Genomic DNA, 20,915 nt, shown 5'->3' on the forward strand with positions numbered 1-20,915 from the left:
CACATAGACATCCCTGACCTTTGACCTCACATCGGATCAGGAACAACTCCCAAACAACCCTTCAGGGGGAAAAAAGGGTAAGAACCCTTCATGAGAGAACAGAGGAGGATCCCTCTCCAGGATGGACAGAACAATATATGTCATGTGACCAGAAGGAAACATTACACACATTAAAACACCGGAACAACACAACGAATACCACAGAGTGGATGAATAGTTCGTAGTCGGCATATTCCACGATAATGTTTGAATACAAAGCAAACATAATTGAAAAAGACACCAAGAGATGAGATATGTGTTTTATTGTATTGTAACTAATTTTCAAACAATATTTTGTGTACATTTTGAGAATCAAATCTAAAGAGCAATAATGTGACTGTACATTCAGCCACAGTAAGCATCCGGGCCTAGTTCCTGTGCCAATTACTTATTCTGATGAGGACTAACTGTAACTCGACCTATAACAGCAGTTAGTGAACCAGGCCTCAGTTAATGGAATGCTACACCTAGCTCGCCATCATTAGTGCGTGAATCGTAATCCAACTTCTTTTCTTGGAAAGACCCGCCCTGCGTAGCTGGTTGAGGCGGAGCTGATTGGTTCAGGTCAGGCATTGAGCTGGTCAGCTCAGCCCATTGGTCACGGCACCAATCAGAGTATCGGTACCTCGGTGAGTTTGGACGCCCGGCCGCCGCTTGGCAGGACTCGTAATGTAAAGTAAAGCTGTGGGAGGTTATGATAGTGGCTGGTAACATTATTAGCTTTAAGGCCAAATTCAGCAGCTAAATTGAAATGAATGAATTTACTTATTCTTAAATTATGGATAATGTTCTGCTACTTCCATATTTTGGGAAGCTGATTTCTGCGTGACTGGATGGGAGCGTTCCATTTCATCCGCGTTGGTGAACGACACTTATTCCCGTAGCTCCAGCGTCGTCTCGTTCCGTCTTCTCCCAGTTTCATTTTTTAGACTTTTGAGAATCATCTATCTGGTCAAATCGAGGGTGTGAGATCCCACTTCGTGATTTGTGGGTGAAAACATTGACGTTGCATATGGGCCATTATGTCGGAAACGTCAGAATGTCAAAGTTATCAGGCTAATTCCTTTTTGTTCTCACGATTAACGGAAATATATTTTTAATCAAAATATTCTGAAACTTTTTCCACATAATGAAAAATATTAAGGCAACAGCATTAAACCTTAGAAACAACTAAAGCAACACAACAGTAACCCAGTGGGTTGGAAACAGCCTGTTGGAAAAGCAACCGCCTAGTAACTCAATCGTTGAATACTGCAAACACTCATAAATACGACTGCAATCGTTATTATATTCCATAAATATTATAGAAACTACTTTTTATTTTTGTACAGAAACATGTTACCTGAATAATGTGGATGTGTATATTGTTAAAAATCCATTTATTTCAGCTTTGTACACACGTGTTACCAGGAGATGTATTTTTTAAATTGTTATATACAGTGCCTTCTTGTCACAGGTGGGAAATGAGAATAAATGTACGATGATAATGCTGGAGATTGTTGTGAAGCATTTCAATGCACATTTTAATGCTAAGATATTTTATATATTTCAATTAATTTGCTTTTTTTTTGAAGTTATACTAAGTTAAATTCCTGGATGGACTGGCGACCTGTCCAGGGCGAACCCTGCCTTCGCCCAATGTCAACTGGGATCGGCTCCAGCGCCCCGCGACCCTGATGAGGATAAGCGGTATCGATGGATAATAATAATAATAGAAATAAAAAAACATGGCATCAGAATTTAGGAAAGTTACATCATTTATTGAAGTCAAAATGTACAATTAGCACATGTCGGTGATGCGCCTCATGCTCATGAACCTCATGCCGCTCATGCCCATGTCCCTGAAGCTCCTGTACTCTCCGGGCCTCATGTACATCATCTTGCCTCTGTACTGGGGCTGCTCGTACATCAGCCAGTGGCCGTCCATCACGTTGCAGGACTGGCAGTCGTTCATGCGGTAACGGTCCATGATGTTGTCACAGTCGTCCATCATCTCGTGACTCTGACCGCCGAAGCTCTCATTCTCGTAGATCTTCATCCTGAACTGTCCTCTGTGCTGTTTTGAAGAAACAAGAACAACATTTTTGATTATTTCAGAGATAAAAAGGTATCACTCAAAGATCTTCTTCTAAGGTCTGTTTTAAACCTACCATGGGGATCATACGGCAAGACCTGACGCCGCTCATGCCCATCCAGTTCTGGTAGTCGGAGTAGTCGCCCCTCTTCATGTAGTACTGGTTCCCCATGTAGTTGGTGCGGTCGTACACCATGAAGCAGCCGCTCTCCACCCTGCAGGACTGGCACCTGCTCAGGTAGGAGGACATGTCAGAGCAGTCATTCATGCACTCATAAGAGCGGCCCTGGAAGTTCTTCTCCTCGTAGAAGGTGATCTGGAAACACAACAATGTTTCATCAGCACCATTTTCAGTGGGCCCTGAGAGGCTTTTTATTCATGGCTCTCCAGTAATGAACACATAGAGATGGAGGTGATTCCTGCCCAATACCTACCTTGCCCATGGTCATGATTGATGTTGGGTTGGTTCTCAGGACTGAGCTGTGGCTGCTGTGTGTTCCTGTCGGTGCTAACCGTTACTTTTATACCTGCCCAATGTGAAAAAAGTATGTTGGGCTTCTATTGTGCAAACCCCTGACCCAGCAACATGTCAGAGAAGAAAGGGTTATTATCCAGCACTGTAGCGCTCTAGTGGAAATGCATGTCCTGTACACATTCAGTATCGTTGTCTAATATATAAAGAGAAGCTTCCAACTGTAACATGACACCAGTCTCTATATGTCACAGTCTACTCGATGCAGTTTACTTACCAAATGATTGGAAATATAAATATCAGATAATAAAGGCAAGTTTAATGTTATATAATTATCTGGCTTATGAGGATGTGGATCCAACAATATGAATAAGAACATACATGGTCACATAAATATTATATATTGAGTTATATATAATGTTATATATATATATATATATGTGTGTGTGTGTGTGTGTGTATATATATAAATATATTTATAAAAATAAAAGAATAAATATATTTATTTCTATAAATATATATATAAATATATATTTATATTATATATATACACACACATATATATATATATTTATAAGAATAAATAGATAAATATATTTATATATATATAAATGTATATATATATATATAAATATATATATATACACACACATATATATATGTGTATATATATATATATATATATAAAACTTGTATTGTGTTGCCTCCCAATGAGCACTGTAACTCCAGTTTCCATTTCCTTTTATAGTGGCTTAATGTATGATAACAACACACAGGTGATAGTTTATAGAGACAGGAGTTTTATAGCTGTGATCATTTAGTCCGATCTTTTTGCAAGTTAAGGAAGTAGTTTAAGTTTATCGATCCAAACATTAACTTAAAATGTGGCTGAACAGATAACGGTTATGAAACATTTATATTAAGGGGTAATTTTGAAAATTATACCCTTTTTGTCATTTATTGAAACAAAAGTATTTTTTTCTACATTACTATTTGCTAATAATGTTTGTTCGACTGTGATCTTAAAAATGATGTTTTAGGACCAGCTATTGGTACTTTATGTGCATCAGATTATATTTGATGTCACGGTAGTTGGGGCTCGCCATCAAACCAGTGCGTCTCATCTCATCTCACTAGAGTGTTGCAGCACCAACAGAGACGTCACTGAAATAAAACAAGATACAACCGTTTATTGATTCACCAAGAAGAAAATGTGGGTGTCATCGCAGCATAAAGACCGAAATGATAATTATTATTAAAAGGTGGCTCAGTTTGAATGGAGTCCAATGGAGCAGAGAGGTTGACTTCCTCCCTTGTTAAAGCTTCTTTAGCCAAATGTGTGAAACTGTTGGATTCCATTGGTACACGTGTACGACAAGCACAAGATGTGCTTTGTTTTGTATTATAAATAATGCCTAAAGGGGGACAAATGTGGTCGTAGCGACAATATGCGAGATCCTGAAGCTGCTCTGCACTCGATGACGTCACAGCTCTCCGCTGTGCTAAAGAAACTCTTTGTAAACTCTTAAACTGTCCGAAAAAACGTTCATAAACTTGAACAATGATTACATGAAAACTGTGCTAGCTATGAAAAAATTAACTTGAGACTTTTGTTAACCTTTTAAACTTTAAATAATTTCTCCACATTTCTCTTCACGGCGAAATCCCATTCAAGTGAATGGGACATGTTCTCGCAGTTTTGGTCATTTTTCGGGGCTAAGCGCAAGTCGAATGTCTTAGAAAAGTCATACCACATGATTCACGATTAGGACGCACATTTTTATGTATTTTTTACACATGTTCCAGCAACGCCGCCCGATGAGTAGCCAGACAACCCTCTATGAGCTTGGCTGCTTCCCATAGCCACACTAAACGACACTGACATTTCAGGCCAATTGTTTCTAAAACTTCTGTTTGGATGACTAGAGTTAAAATATTACACATTGTTTATATTATAACGTGTCCAGACTTGAACTTTTCAGAATACTATATACATTATGAACAAATATTGTATACATAATGAAGCAAACAGATGAAATAAATCATGAAAAGAGTAGGCGCATTCTATTAACCAACTGTCATAGAACAGTATGTGCACTGTGTGTGTGTTCTTTCAACAAATGTAAAGTGTCTATTTATCTCTTCAAATTTTTTCATGATTTTTCCTGAATTTCTATACCTAGCATGCAGGTGTTCAAAATGGAGTTCCCACTTAAATGTACTCACACACCCAGCTTAGAATGTGTGACTTAGCTGGATGTTTATGCTGCACTGGCTAACTTTAAAGGCCACTTATGCGCACACACACACACACACACACACACACACATAAAAGACAACGTGATGACGTTTGATTCCTTTTTCGTTTTTTATTCAACAACTTTCTCTTTCTTTGCGTCAACAGGACTCATTGACGCGCCTCATGCTCATGAACCTCATGCCGCTCATGCCCATGTCCCTGAAGCTCCTGTACTCTCCGGGCCTCATGTACATCATCTTGCCTCTGTACTGGGGCTGCTCGTACATCAGCCAGTGGCCGTCCATCACGTTGCAGGACTGGCAGTCGTTCATGCGGTAACGGTCCATGATGTTGTCACAGTCGTCCATCATCTCGTGACTCTGACCGCCGAAGCTCTCCCTCTCGTAGATCTTCATCCTGAACTGTCCCCTGTGCTGTTGTTATTGTTGTTTTTTGTTGGAGAGTGAATGAAAACAAGTTAGTATTATGATTCGTGGGGGTTGTCACTCAGAGTGTGATGGATGGTGTTTTAAACCTACCATGGGGATCATACGGCAAGACCTGACGCCGCTCATGCCCATCCAGTTCTGGTAGTCGGAGTAGTCGCCCCTCTTCATGTAGTACTGGTTCCCCATGTAGTTGGTGCGGTCGTACACCATGAAGCAGCCGCTCTCCACCCTGCAGGACTGGCACCTGCTCAGGTAGGAGGACATGTCAGAGCAGTCATTCATGCACTCATAAGAGCGGCCCTGGAAGTTCTTCTCCTCGTAGAAGGTGATCTGGAAAAATGGAAACATAGAGGAAAAATATATTTAAAATGAGAGATTAAATTGACATAGTTGATCATAAAAATAAAGGGTGAGGTGAATGTCTTTACCTTGCCCATGGTCATGGTTGCGGTGTTGGTAGTTCAGAGAACTGTGCTGCTGGAATACTGATGTCGCTCCTGTTTTAACTGTTACTTTTATACCTGACTGAACCCACAGAATGTGTGGCCTCTATTGTGTAAACCCCTGACCAAGCAACATGGTATAGAGGCTTTTTGAGAGCTCAAGGGCATCAGTCACATGTCCATGTGACTGGACCCCGTAGAAGACTTTAGAATTGTTTTTTCAATAGGGAAGTCAATACAATGAGCATCTTTGTTGTTGTTACAATGCAGAATAACAATAGCCTCAAAACCTCCTGTACTGCCCTCTGATTGGTTAGTGTTAAAGACATACGTTTTGTTTGGTGTGAACATAACAGTCTGACTTGCCGGTCAATAATGAACTGATCTGTATGAAATATGTTAATTAATGTGTAGAGTTATGTATAATTTAAAGTATTAATACATTAATAACCATGTTAATTGCCAAGTTTACAGGGTTTACCTTTTCATTGGATAAGTTGTGCTTCACTGTAAGGATGTTTCAGTGTTTATTGAGATAAAGAAATTAAGAAATATTTTGTATTCTTACAACTGTGTATTGTTATAGAGTCATCCACTAAATGTTTATATAGCAGCCTTCACATGTGTGTGCACAAGAGCTCGAGTTATTGATAATTAAATTAATAAACTCTTTCGTGCTTACATTAAAGTGTGTTATGAACAATTTATTAAATATTTAAGTAGATACAATCATCATCAAGGTAGATATGTAGATATATACTATCTATATATATATATATATATATTTACAAAAAGCACCAATAATCAATACAAAATGTAATAGAAATAAAATAGAATAGAAAGTATAAAATTATGTCAAGTCTTCTGGAAATTTTAAACAATACAAATAGTCTAAATAAATAAATACTGACTGAATATGCATTTGCCTGGATGAAATTGCACAGTGTGTGTGTGTGTGTGTGTGTGTTCAGCGCTGTCACATCTCAGAGACTGACTCACACAAGTTGAGACGATAAGAATTGCAGTTTAAGGACGAGGAAACAAAGGGGCGGTTCTGTGTTTGGGTTACAGCCGCGACGCCTTGTCCTTAGATTACCTTGATGGAAAATTGCGTAAAATACCAACGTGTTTGTTCTTTAGAATATAATTTCAATTCAGTTCAGTTTATTTGTACAGCCCATTTTCACAAATTACAAATGTGTCTCAGAGTGCTTTACAATCTGTACACATAGACATCCCTGACCTTTGACCTCACATCGGATCAGAAACAACTCCCAAACAACCCTTCAGGGGAAAGAGGTAAGAACCCTTCAGGAGAGAACAGAGGAGGATCCCTCTCCAGGATGGACAGAACAATAGATGTCATGTGACCAGAAGGAATCATGACACACAAATTAAAACACAGTAACAACACAACGAATACCACAGAGTGGATGAATAGTTCGTAGTCGGCATATTCCACGATAATGTTTGAATACAAAGCAAACATAATTGAAAAAGACACCAAGAGATGAGATATGTGTTTTATTGTATTGTAACTAATTTTCAAACAATATTTTGTGTACATTTTGAGAATCAAATCTAAAGAGCAATAATGTGACTGTACATTCAGCCACAGTAAGCATCCGGGCCTAGTTCCTGTGCCAATTACTTATTCTGATGAGGACTAACTGTAACTCGACCTATAACAGCAGTCAGTGAACCAGGCCTCAGTTAATGGAATGCTACACCTAGCTCGCCATCATTAGTGCGTGAATCGTAATCCAACTTCTTTTCTTGGAAAGACCCGCCCTGCGTAGCTGGTTGAGGCGGAGCTGATTGGTTCAGGTCAGGCATTGAGCTGGTCAGCTCAGCCCATTGGTCACGGCACCAATCAGAGTATCGGTACCTCGGTGAGTTTGGACGCCTTGACGCCGCTTGGCAGGACTCGTAATGTAAAGTAAAGCTGTGGGAGGTTATGATAGTGGCTGGTAACATTATTAGCTTTAAGGCCAAATTCAGCAGCTAAATTGAAATGAATGAATTTACTTATTCTTAAATTATGGATAATGTTCTGCTACTTCCATATTTTGGGAAGCTGATTTCTGCGTGACTGGATGGGAGCGTTCCATTTCATCCGTGTTGGTGAACGACACTTATTCCCGTAGCTCCAGCGTCGTCTCGTTCCGTCTTCTCCCAGTTTCATTTTTTAGACTTTTGAGAATCATCTATCTGGTCAAATCGAGGGTGTGAGATCCCACTTCGTGATTTGTGGGTGAAAACATTGACGTTGCATATGGGCCATTGTGTCGGAAACGTCAGAATGTCAAAGTTATCAGGCTAATTCCTTTTTGTTCTCACGATTAACGGAAATATATTTTTAATCAAAATATTCTGAAACTTTTTCCACATAATGAAAAATATTAAGGCAACAGCATTAAACCTTAGAAACAACTAAAGCAACACAACAGTAACCCAGTGGGTTGGAAACAGCCTGTTGGAAAAGCAACCGCCTAGTAACTCAATCGTTGAATACTGCAAACACTCATAAATACGACTGCAATCGTTATTATATTCCATAAATATTATAGAAACTACTTTTTATTTTTGTACAGAAACATGTTACCTGAATAATGTGGATGTGTATATTGTTAAAAATCCATTTATTTCAGCTTTGTACACACGTGTTACCAGGAGATGTATTTTTTAAATTGTTATATACAGTGCCTTCTTGTCACAGGTGGGAAATGAGAATAAATGTACGATGATAATGCTGGAGATTGTTGTGAAGCATTTCAATGCACATTTTAATGCTAAGATATTTGATATATTTCAATTAATTTGCTTTTTTTTTGAAGTTATACTAAGTTAAATTCCTGGATGGACTGGCGACCTGTCCAGGGCGAACCCTGCCTTCGCCCAATGTCAACTGGGATCGGCTCCAGCGCCCCGCGACCCTGATGAGGATAAGCGGTATCGATGGATAATAATAATAATGGAAATAAAAAAACATGGCATCAGAATTTAGGAAAGTTACATCATTTATTGAAGTCAAAATGTACAATTAGCACATGTCGGTGATGCGCCTCATGCTCATGAACCTCATGCCGCTCATGCCCATGTCCCTGAAGCTCCTGTACTCTCCGGGCCTCATGTACATCATCTTGCCTCTGTACTGGGGCTGCTCGTACATCAGCCAGTGGCCGTCCATCACGTTGCAGGACTGGCAGTCGTTCATGCGGTAACGGTCCATGATGTTGTCACAGTCGTCCATCATCTCGTGACTCTGACCGCCGAAGCTCTCATTCTCGTAGATCTTCATCCTGAACTGTCCTCTGTGCTGTTTTGAAGAAACCAGAACAACATTTTTGATTATTTCAGAGATAAAAAGGTATCACTCAAAGATCTTCTTTTAATGTCTGTTTTAAACCTACCATGGGGATCATACGGCAAGACCTGACGCCGCTCATGCCCATCCAGTTCTGGTAGTCGGAGTAGTCGCCCCTCTTCATGTAGTACTGGTTCCCCATGTAGTTGGTGCGGTCGTACACCATGAAGCAGCCGCTCTCCACCCTGCAGGACTGGCACCTGCTCAGGTAGGAGGACATGTCAGAGCAGTCATTCATGCACTCATAAGAGCGGCCCTGGAAGTTCTTCTCCTCGTAGAAGGTGATCTGAAAACACAACAATGTTTCATCAGCACCATTTTCAGTGGGCCCTGAGAGGCTTTTTATTCATGGCTCTCCAGTAATGAACACATAGATTCCTGCCCAATACCTACCTTGCCCATGGTCATGATTGATGTTGGGTTGGTTCTCAGGACTGAGCTGTGGCTGCTGTGTGTTCCTGTCGGTGCTAACCGTTACTTTTATACCTGCCCAATGTGAAAAACGTATGTTGGGCTTCTATTGTGCAAACCCCTGACCCAGCAACATGTCAGAGAAGAAAGGGTTATTATCCAGCACTGTAGCGCTCTAGTGGAAATGCATGTACTGTACACATTCAGTATCGTTGTCTAATATATAAAGAGAAGCTTCCAACTGTAACATGACACCAGTCTCTATATGTCACAGTCTACTCGATGCAGTTGATGATTGGAAATATAAATATCAGATAATAAAGGCAAGTTTAATGTTATTTAATTATCTGGCTTATGAGGATGTTGATCCAACAATATGAATAAGAGCATTCATGGTCACATAAATATTATATATTGAGTTATATATAATGTTATATACTGTATATATATATATATATATATGTGTGTGTGTGTGTATATATATATATATATTTATATATATATTTATATATATATAATTATAAAAATAAAAGAATAAATATATTTATTTCTATAAATATATATATATATATATTTATATTATATATATATATATTTATAAAAATAAATAGATACATATATTTATATATATATACATTTTTATATATAAATATATATATATACACATATATATATGTGTATATATATATATATATATATATATACAAAACTTGTATTGTGTTGCCTCCCAATGAGCACTGTAACTCCAGTTTCCATTTCCTTTTATAGTGGCTTAATGTATGATAACAACACACAAGTGATAGTTTATAGAGACAGGAGTTTTATGGCTGTGATCATTTAGTCCGATCTTTTTGCAAGTTAAGGAAGTAGTTTAAGTTTATCGATCCAAACATTAACTTAAAATGTGGCTGAACAGATAACGGTTATGAAACATTTATATTAAGGGGTAATTTTGAAAATGATACCCTTTTTGTCATTTATTGAAACAAAAGTATTTTTTTCTACATTACTATTTGCTAATAATGTTTGTTAGACTGTGATCTTAAAAATGATGTTTTAGGACCAGCTATTGGTACTTTATGTGCATCACATTATATTTGATGTCGTGTTCAAACGTGTTCTCAAATAAATATTATGTGAAAAGTCACAATTTCCTTTCAAATTTAGAAGGGGTTGAGATAGGATTAGAAGTCACTGACCATCGGTTCTTCAGAGAGGTTTTCAGGACTTATGGAAGATATTTAAGAGGAGGATTTACAATGATAGATTTAAACCCTTTTGATCAATCTTATTTTGGAACAGTCACTTTAAAATAAGACTTTTAACAATTTATAGTAGACTTACATTTGAAGGTTGTTAAAATGCCTTGTTAGGCTGAATTGCTATCCTATCTCTGGTTACCTCATCTATTGCTCCTTATATGAATCTTCAATTGTCCTACATTCTTTGTTCTTCTATGTAGTTCTGGATCTTGATCCATCTGTCCTCTCTCTGTCCTTTTGCTTCGCCGTCTTTATACCTCCAAAATTTGGCCTCAATTCAAGTTGTCTGTGGTCCAAAGCATTCCTATCTTTGCTGCTTTCCAAATGTGCTGTTAAAGATGCTCTTATAATTGTTCATTTGATTTAACTTCAAGATTTTTATCTTTGGCTATCAGAACATTTGCAGAGACATTTGCTGACATTTATGAATCATGCTTGCCATGTCTGTTTAAGACCTTTCATGGTCATTACATTCCTCCTTCATTGGGCTCATTTGCAGAAGCTCTTACAACAGTCCTGAAAATTCATCTTTGCCTGATGATCAAGGCTTTCGTTTGGACGCATCATTGATGCCTTCGCTCATGAACCTGCCTCATGCTGTCTGCTCTGTGTCTCATCTGTCCTCTGTTCATCTCGACTGGGTGCTCATACTATCGACTGGGTTGTTTAATCAGTGTTTGAAATGCATGATACGGTTTATCTCTCTGGTAATGGTGATCTCGTCCTCATTGTGGTCATTGGTGTATGCTCGTTTGCCCCATCTTTAACGGGAGATGCCCCGCTCCATGGTAGCATCGCTCTTCATTGAGTTCCAGTCTGTCGTAACCATGAGCAGCCTCTCACCCTGCAGGACTGGCACCGTCCCGAGAGACAGGTCAGACAGTCTTCATCATCGCCGGCTGAACTCTCCTCTAAGGATCTAATCACATGCTTTATCCCTTTTATGGCTTGAGGGTTTCTGCGTGTTCTGCTCAGTACCTAATCCTGGTAATACCTACCTTGATGGTCATGTTAATGATGCGTCAGGAGAGCTGCGGCTGTGGCTCTTGTGGTGCTATACTCTACCTGCAATGTATAAGTAGTTGGCATATGTACAGTCTCTGCCAGCAACATCAGAGAGTAGATTATGGACTTAGCGCTCATGAAAGCATGTTAACATTCAGTATCGTTGTCTAATATAAATGAAGCTTCCAATGTAAATACACACAGTTCATATTAAGTCTATTCAGTTTATTACAAATGTTGAATTTAGAATTATAAAATATAATTCATATAATATCAAATTATTGATTATAGATATGATAATAATATGATAAACTACATCATAATATTATATATTTATATATATGTTATATATATATATATTTATTATATATATATATAAAAATATTATTATAAATATATATATAATTTATAAATAAAATAAATATTATTCTAATATAAATATAATATTATATATATATATATATATATTATAAATATAAAATATATATATTTATATATATATATATATAATTTATATTTTAAAACGTATAGTTATATTATATAGTATAATAATATATATAAGTGATTTTTATATAATTGTAATTAGTCGTTTTTCATCCAATGACATTAATTATTCATACATATAAAGGATAATTTATAAACGATTTAAGTTTATATTGTGATTTTGAAGTATGATTATTAATATATTTCATAAATATTTTGTATCAATAACAGTTTGACTTTATATATTTGTGAAAAGATACTGTATAACAAATTATACGTTATATTTTCAAATAAAGTAGTGTCATCATAATAAATTTTGATAAATTTATTATGTATTAAATGTAGTTTACACTAAGTATTATTATGATTACAAAAAAGTCATGATAATAATTATACATATAAGTGATTTGAATCAAAGAATGTATGAATAAGTAATTATATAAATTACAAGAAATTGGTTCTGATAACCATATGAAAGAAAAGTGGTTTTTAAGATAAATGTGTGAACTGGAATCTCTGTAACTTTACCAAATATTGTTTTGATAACTGATGAAACACAAAGTGTGTTAAAACATGTTTAACTTGTATCAAATAGTCGTCTTAACTGAATCATGAACGTAATGGAAATTCTACTTAAGTTTACTGTAAACTTAAAACTTCTATGCTTCAGGAAACTTAAATGAAAATTTCATCATTGGAGCATTAAAAATTACTGTTATTTTTTCATATTTCTCACAACCCTTCCGAGATCCACCATATGACATTCTGCATTTTCACTGCAAAAGTCAATCTAGAAGCTAAATAAACTATTTAGTTCCATACTAATTTAGAAATTTACACATTGTTATATTAAAACTGTCAGCAACAATTTAAATAGACTTGAAGTCACATACTAAACGAACATTGAATATACATGTGATTTTTAAAAAGAGTTTTTTTAATTTTTTTTAAAAAAAAAAAATTTGGGCAAAAGATAAAAACCCAAAATTTAAAATCTGGATGGGTCATTAATCCACAACAGCCCAGGTTCAAATCAGGACTTCTGCTCTCCCTCTGCATCCGGCTGTCTTCCAGTAGAACAAAGAAGAGCACCAGCTTTATTCAGCTCTTAAATAAAACCTTCTCGCTGCAGACGTTTGGACATTCCCCACACAGACGTCATGTATGATGTAATGTTGTCGGTTAACTTCGAGGGAACGACGCTGCAGCTTCAAACAGGATTTAACACGCGTTGTTGGGTTTAACGAAATAGATATTTTCTTAATTATCTTCAATCTGTTTCAAGAATCCAGAATGTTGCATGGATGCTAACTAATCCAACAACTTCTGTACAGACTCTTAAGTATGACATCATAGGTTTAATAGGTTGCTACCGCCGACCATCGTCCAAGTATACAAGACTGCATTGCCAACGTGACGATAGAATCTCAACCTGTAAGAAGGCGAAATGGATGACAATCCGATAAATGATGTCTCATACCGTAAACACTAAATAACAATGAATGCGATGGAAACAATGCACAGAACCATCATTGAAGAGGACTGTTGGCCTTTGTAAGTTTTACAATGTTGTCAGTAATTTGATATGAGGCCATCACGTTTGAACAAAGGCAAATCAAACTAGACCAAACCGTTTTGCTGAAATGCAAATCGAGCTCATTTAGAGGACAACAGTTCCCCCTCGTCTGCACATTCTGCATTTCGATATAAAAACCAGCGCACAGCTGCAGCTGGGTGGCAGGGAACCAGTGGCATTGACAATGGGGAAGGTAAGGAGCGACCTCTGTTTTCTGAAGGACTTCAAGATCCTTGAGGCAGTGACTATGCCGTGCTCATGAGCTTCATTGTGTCTAGTTTGTTGTCATTTTAATGGCAGCCAGGCACAACAATAAGCCGTGGGATGATAGTTTACAAGTATTGGTCCGTTTCCTTCTATCCAGATTGCATTCTTTGAGGATAAGAACTTCGAAGGCCGCCGCCATGAGTGCAGCGCCGACGCTCCCGACCTGCGCTCCTACTTCGGCCGTTGCAACTCCGTCAAGGTGGAGAGCGGCTGCTGGGTGCTGTACGAGCATCCCGACTACACGGGCTACCAGTACATCCTGAGCCCCGGGGAATACCCTGATCCCCAACAGTGGATGGGATTCAATGATAGCATCAAGTCATGTCGCTCGATCAAAAATGTAAGCTCAATAATTAGTACAGGTTCCAGCTTCGAAAGCTTTCATCTGGGTCAAAATGGGTCGTAGATGATGTCAAAATCGAGCACACGGCTTGATTTTCAAGCTGGGTTCATTGTTATGCAGGAGAGTACCCAGCTGCAGTCGAATACCACAGAGTGCACCAACCAAGCAGTGATCAGTCAAAGGCCAACAGAGGGAGAGATGAAAGGCTCATGTGGCAGCAGAAGGCTTTACGTCCATTTAAATTATTGAAGCCAACTAGGGAAACAGCCAAGAAACCCTGGAACCGAGTTAACGAGGACGGAGAAATACATTCAACGGTTCTGGAAGGATTACAGGTACTCGAACCCAAAAGCACAACTCGGAAACAGGAATGCAAAAAGAGGATCTTTATTCGTCTTTTCAGGCAGGGTCAAAACCGGGTGGTCATGATCAATAAGGAAACAAATCCAAAGAGGGGGCAGGCAAAAATCTTATGTCGGTTAAACAGGCAAACAGAGTGAGAACAGGCAGATCAGAATCAATATTAGAATACACTGGAGAGCTTGGCAATAACACAGAAGACAATCTGGCAGAGGACAAGTGGAAGTGAGGGAACTAAATGCTAACGAAGGGATGGGCTGCAGGTGGGACGGGCGTGAGAAACAGGAGCAGGGAATGAATAATGACCAGGTGTGAATGAGAGTTAATTAAATCAGCAAACATAATGAAAACAACTAATATGATGGTGAACTCGTGACCGTTTCAGGTACTAGACACTGACATGCTTTCATCAACTTTGTTTCACTAACTCTTTCAAGGTACACGGAAAGTCCTGGAAGATCAGGTTCTACGAGAGGAAGGGTTTCGAAGGCCAGGCGGCGGAGTGCGCCGAGGATTGCGCGTCGGTTTTCGAGGCCTTCAAGTTCCGGGAAGTCCACTCCTCCGTGGTAACGGATGGCGCCTGGGTCCTCTACGAGCGGCCCGACTACCAGGGGCGCCAGTACTTCCTGGAACGGGGCGAGTACCGCGACTTCACGGACTGGGGCGCCACCTCCCCCGCCGCGGGTTCCTTCCGCATGATCACAGAGTTCTAGACCGGCGGTGGCCACGCCCCCTAAAAGAGATGCATCAACAACTGAAGACCACCAAAGTTCTAGAACCCTTCAGAAAAAGTTCCAGGTCGCCCAATAAGGTTCCAACTACCTCCAGAGTTCCAGAACCCTTCACGGCGTTCAGCGTTCCGGAAGATTCCAGAACATCTGTGCGTCTCCCCAGAACCCACCAGTGTTGCCCTCGAGTTAATAAAAGTATTTATTGCCCACGATGGTGACGACCGCGTTCTTTCTCGTGGAGTTACGTGACACCTCGACTAGACAAGTCGAGCGCTGTCGAGCACAGTTATTAACGTCACATGACAGATCGGTGTCAGGCGCTACTTCCTGTCGGCAGGGGACATGAATTCTGCAAGAAGGGAGTTTAGCAAGAGAGCGCAAGATAAACGATTAAAATATAGATTATTCAGAATAATCCAGCATAACCAATAACCAGTGGATGTCTCTTGTCATGGGACGTCTGCACTGCAATGGGGTTGACCCTCATCTTTGTTCAAATCATCTCTTATCCATAGAAATCTAATATGAAAATGAAGAAACAATTCATTTTAAATGAAGATAATTAAAATCCAGCTACAACTAAGCTAAAATAATATTGTTATATGTGTACATATAAAATAATAAAAGACATTTATATCCAGATTATGATGATCAGTTTATGTTGACAATGTTTAAGTGGGAATACTTGTTTATATATAAATTATATATAGTTGCCCTATAGGGATGCAACTAATGACTATTTTTTATTACTATTTACAAATCTACCAAATTTACGAATTCTTCGTTTGGCCTATTAAACCCCATCGTCACACATGAATATAAATGTAGGTAACCACCAAGATTTCCACAATAAAAGCTGTCACAAATTATTTTTAGGAAACTTTGTTGTTAAAAGGTTCCGTTACCTCACGTAGAAATGATTTTTGGTTTTGGCTTTGATCCTCAACAGAAGATCTGAAGTGGTTGATTAGTTCTACTAATAATAATATATAAATATAATGCAGTTTATAAGACGCTGCTCGGTTGATAAACCATGAATTAACCTTCTTTGGTTACAGATTGTACGGATTCCATATTTGTCGTCACATATTTCAAGTATTATTGTTGGCGATCCAGACATTGATGGCGCATGTTGGTATGAGAATATCAGAAGATAATAGCATTGAAGTGATTATTATCAAATAAAACCTTGATCTCAATGAGTCAAATGTGGAAATATAAAAAAGGAAAAATATATATATATTAGTAAATAAAAAATAAATATAAATAAGAAAAAGAAAAAAAAATACATTAGTAAATACACATTAAATAAGTAATAGAATAATAACCTAAAAGAAAAAAATAAAGAGGAAGAAATTAATAATGCTCATGTATTTCCATATATATGAATTAATATATTTTATTATTTTATTCCAATCATTCTTGTTTAAAATATATATATATATATACCGTGACACGAAACATCAGAACACACAAATAGAATAGTAGGAAATATAAAAATGCTTTTGCACTCCCCACAACCATCCACTTCCTAATCATGATCTCTATCCAGCTGGGATTTCAAACTAAATAAATAATAAGTGAGTGAGTGGACGTTCCCCTCGTGGAGCTCGTCTCTCGTCCTGTGACTGGATCACAGAGGTCAGCACAAAGAGATGTGGCCTGCTGACCGCTCGCTGGGATTTGCCGGCTGCTGTTAGTGCTGACGCTCGGCTCACCGGCACAAAGGGGAGTCCAGCCAAGTCCAGCCAGTACGTCCCCCCCCCCCCCCCCCAGCTGCAGCTATTCACCCCTAAAGCCTCTTTGTGTACTGCAGCCCTGGGATGCTTTTGGTGGGTGAGAAAAAAATAGTGAGGTGGATCCAGAGAGAGGGGGACGGGGGGGGGGGGGGACGACGACACATCATTGTGAGCCAGTGGGCGCCATCTTGTGGATGATGTTGGGAGCTGCAGACCAGATTGTTTTGTGCACTATTTTGTTCCGTTTGATTTGGACTCGGGTCTTTCAGCCAAGTCCGTTTCATAAATAGCTCGGCGTGGTAGAGCTGGACTGGCCAGCACCGAGGGCCATGGTGGACTGGGAGCCCGGCCCGGCTGGATGGATGGATGGATAGATAGATGGGTAGATAGATGGACAGATAGATGGACAGATAGACATATAGATGGATGGATAGGTATTTAGGTAGGTAGGTAGAGAGAGATGGATAGAGGTATAGATATGCAATACATATCATCTATATCATGCAGATGTCTTATGATTCTTTACAGAGTCAGTCCCCCCCCCCTCCCATGATTCCCTCGCTCCCTCCAGCTCAGTTATTTATAACTTTGTCTCAGCAGCTAAGAAAAGGAACTGTGTTGATCCCGGGAAAAGAATGCTGCTGTATCTGTCTGCAAGAGTTACCTTGTATGGAGAGAAGGACTAGAAGGAGGAGAAGGGAGAGAAGGAGGAGAAGAGAGACGGACTCCCTCTGATGGAACGAGTGGGGAGGAGAGACGGGGCAGACGAGCCCTCAGGGTCAAACGCATTAAAGCAAATCTACGGCGCGGTTAAAAATAGCAGAGAAAGCAGCTGCAGCCTCGTCCCTCATGACGGGAGTACAGTCCATCAGAGAGGAGCTTCAGGGTCCTCTGTAGACCACCAGGGTCCTCTGTAGACCACCAGGGTCCCTCTGTAGACCATCAGGGTCCCTCTTTAGACCACCAGGGTCCCTCTGTAGACCACCAGGGTCCCTCTGTAGACCATCAGGGTCCCTCTGTAGACCACCAGGGTCCTTCTGTAGACCACCAGGGTCCCTCTGTAGACCACCAGGGTCCCTCTGTAGACCATCAGGGTCCTCTGTAGACCATCAGGGTCCCTCTGTAGACCACCAGGGTCCCTCTGTAGACCATCAGGGTCCCTCTGTAGACCATCAGGGTCCTTTGTAGACCACCAGGGTCCCTCTGTAGACCTTCAGGGTCCCTCTGTAGACCACCAGGGTCCTTTGTAGACCACCAGGGTCCCTCTGTAGACCATCAGGGTCCTTTGTAGACCACCAGGGTCCCTCTGTAGACCATCAGGGTCCTTTGTAGACCACCAGGGTCCCTCTGTAGACTATCAGGGTCCCTCTTTAGACCACCAGGGTCCCTCTGTAGACTATCAGGGTCCCTCTTTAGACCACCAGGGTCCCTCTGTAGACCACCAGGGTCCCTCTGTAGACTATCAGGGTCCCTCTTTAGACCACCAGGGTCCCTCTGTAGACCACCAGGGTCCCTCTGTAGACTATCAGGGTCCTCTGTAGGCCACCAGGGGCGGAAGCTCCTGTAGAAACCAGATTGCCTTTCTACTTTAGAGGCTATAATTGTCTTCATACTAATTCTCGTCACTATCGGCCCCAACATCTTCTTCGTCGTCAGCGCTGTGGTACATTTTGTACATTACAAAGTGTATAAATATATAAATAAACGTGACGAGCGAGCGCCATCGAGCGCCATCGAGCCGCGTGACGATAAGATGACCGCGACGAGATGAGTCTGCTCTCGGCCTCTCGTCACCCTCTTGTCCTCGGAGGAGACCCCCGCAGGGAGGCCGTGTTCCCGTGATGCTGCTGCCCGCCCACCACCAAGTCCTTCACACACCTGACACTCACACACTCACACACACACACACACACACACACACACACACACACACACACACACACACACATATGGACCTGCTGGGATGTTAATTTGGACCGGAGGACCGTGCACCCCACCGGGCCGCAGACACGCATCAGATCTGTTTTCCTCCGTGTTATCTATAGTTTCCCGGTGGAAGGGTATAGTAGAGTCACCGAATGAAAACAGATGACATAATGATACGATGGTGTTAAGTAAAAAAAAAAAGATCTGCCAGGTCTCAATGCTGGAAAATTTCCAGATTCAAAGAGTTCTAATATAAGGTATTTAATAAAAGAATAAGGATCATAAAGCATATATATCTGCTCACGCTTCAACGAGTCCACAGGCCGAAGAGACGCTAAGTGCAATTCAGTTTTCTGTCTATCGTATTCACGCAAGTGGACGAATTTGTCGTGCCTCACAACTCCTACGGTAGTGAAGGCATCGTTTCACTGGGCTGAGAGACAATCATTGGTTAGTATGTTGGTCACATGCATAGACCCTAACATTTCACAGCATGCTATTGGCTAACCCCTACAGGAGGCGGGATAATCGTATCTACTACACAACAATGTGTTGTGCACCGACAGATATGCTAGAGAGGTTCAGGTCATTTATGTTCGCTCTCTCTCATTCCAGGCTTCCTGATTGTTTTCACCTGTCATCACACCTGTCTCCTATACTCATCAGTGTCAGCCCCGCCCCTGATTGGTCCCACCTGTGTCTTGTTACCATGTGCTTAAATTCCCCTGTCTCCCAGTGTTCCTTGTCAGTTCGTCTTGTCTTTTGCCATGATCAGGTCGGGTTATTTTGTGCTCTTGAAAAGTTTTTGATCCCTCACTACGTGAGCGCTTTCATTTTGCTCACTGCAGAAACTGAAAAATAAAGTACTTACAAATACTTTATCTCTGTCTCCCGGGTCGTGCAATTGGGTCCTACTTCCTAAGTGTCTGAGATCGTAACACAATGCTACTCCCACTGGCATACTTCATATACAGTCCTTCACAATAAGAGTTTTCTAAATAAAATGTCTGCTTCCGGTTAAAACAGCTGTTATGACGATCTCTAGTAGAAACTCCCATTCTGACTCCGCCTCCCAACGTCAATAAATTTCATTCATACTCGCGTCATGCCATAGTTATAATAAGCATAAAACATCTACAGTCAGTAGTACAGTTACAAGAATAATATAATAATCATACTTTCAGTGACAGTGACTTTCTGCTATGTTTTCATAATACATCCTTTGGAATATCCTTCATAATATCCTTTATTGATCCTCCTATCTTTCTTATGTATTAATTTAAACGCATAGACTTTCTTATTTTAATGTGCAAGTATATATAAAAACCATTAAAACTCTAAGATGGCAAGAAAAACTCATATGTGCGTAATTCACAATTTCAATATTGGGCAAATATGTGTATGAATATATAATTGAACCAATTACAATATAATTACAATAATACAAACCCACTTTACATATACCTTGTACACATTCATTCCATTTCTGTTAATATATTATAATTTAATAAAAAATAATGTATATAATGTTATATGTTACTACTATATGGTATACCTCTATTATAGTAACACTAATGCTTCTTCATAATATCCTGTTTTTGAAATGAAGGGAACGCTGCAGATGGGAGACAAAAAAAACATGAAGTTAAGGTTTTTATTAACTTAATATAATAATAATTGTTAACCTCAATATGACATTAACTACTTTACAACAACGAGGGTTTGGAGT

General features: G+C 39.6%; 4 protein-coding genes across 5 annotated transcripts; 1 reads left to right on the forward strand and 3 right to left on the reverse strand.

Moving 5' to 3' along the window:
- Positions 1 to 1,778: 1,778 nt before the first annotated feature.
- On the reverse strand, positions 1,779 to 2,565 carry LOC130208951 (gamma-crystallin M3-like). Its single transcript, XM_056438415.1, has 3 exons — positions 2,548 to 2,565; positions 2,190 to 2,429; positions 1,779 to 2,095 (listed from the first exon to the last, which is right to left on the reverse strand). The coding sequence occupies exons 1-3, from the start codon at positions 2,560 to 2,562 to the stop codon at positions 1,820 to 1,822; spliced, it is 531 nt and encodes a 176-aa protein (XP_056294390.1). The 5' UTR covers positions 2,563 to 2,565; the 3' UTR covers positions 1,779 to 1,819.
- A 2,364-nt stretch (positions 2,566 to 4,929) lies between these two features.
- On the reverse strand, positions 4,930 to 5,749 carry LOC130208935 (gamma-crystallin M3-like). The gene is made up of 3 exons (XM_056438377.1): positions 5,702 to 5,749; positions 5,364 to 5,603; positions 4,930 to 5,258 (listed from the first exon to the last, which is right to left on the reverse strand). The coding sequence occupies exons 1-3, from the start codon at positions 5,714 to 5,716 to the stop codon at positions 4,983 to 4,985; spliced, it is 531 nt and encodes a 176-aa protein (XP_056294352.1). The 5' UTR covers positions 5,717 to 5,749; the 3' UTR covers positions 4,930 to 4,982.
- A 2,969-nt stretch (positions 5,750 to 8,718) lies between these two features.
- LOC130208927 (gamma-crystallin M3-like) lies at positions 8,719 to 20,129 on the reverse strand. 2 transcript variants are annotated; one of them, XM_056438354.1, is made up of 3 exons: positions 20,058 to 20,129; positions 9,130 to 9,369; positions 8,719 to 9,035 (listed from the first exon to the last, which is right to left on the reverse strand). In XM_056438354.1, exons 2-3 carry the CDS (start codon positions 9,319 to 9,321, stop codon positions 8,760 to 8,762), a joined length of 468 nt encoding a protein of 155 aa, XP_056294329.1. In that variant the 5' UTR covers positions 9,322 to 9,369; positions 20,058 to 20,129; the 3' UTR covers positions 8,719 to 8,759. The 2 variants fall into 2 exon arrangements, with proteins under 2 accessions (XP_056294329.1, XP_056294338.1); XM_056438363.1 differs by lacking the exon at positions 20,058 to 20,129 and adding an exon at positions 9,477 to 9,494.
- Positions 14,005 to 15,728, forward strand: crygs3 (crystallin, gamma S3). The gene is made up of 3 exons (XM_056438343.1): positions 14,005 to 14,013; positions 14,185 to 14,427; positions 15,228 to 15,728. The coding sequence occupies exons 1-3, from the start codon at positions 14,005 to 14,007 to the stop codon at positions 15,501 to 15,503; spliced, it is 528 nt and encodes a 175-aa protein (XP_056294318.1). The 3' UTR covers positions 15,504 to 15,728.
- Positions 20,130 to 20,915: the final 786 nt, after the last annotated feature.

The sequence above is a fragment of the Pseudoliparis swirei genome, chromosome 2 (genome assembly GCF_029220125.1).
Source record: "Pseudoliparis swirei isolate HS2019 ecotype Mariana Trench chromosome 2, NWPU_hadal_v1, whole genome shotgun sequence".
Taxonomy (NCBI): Eukaryota; Metazoa; Chordata; class Actinopteri; order Perciformes; family Liparidae; genus Pseudoliparis; species Pseudoliparis swirei.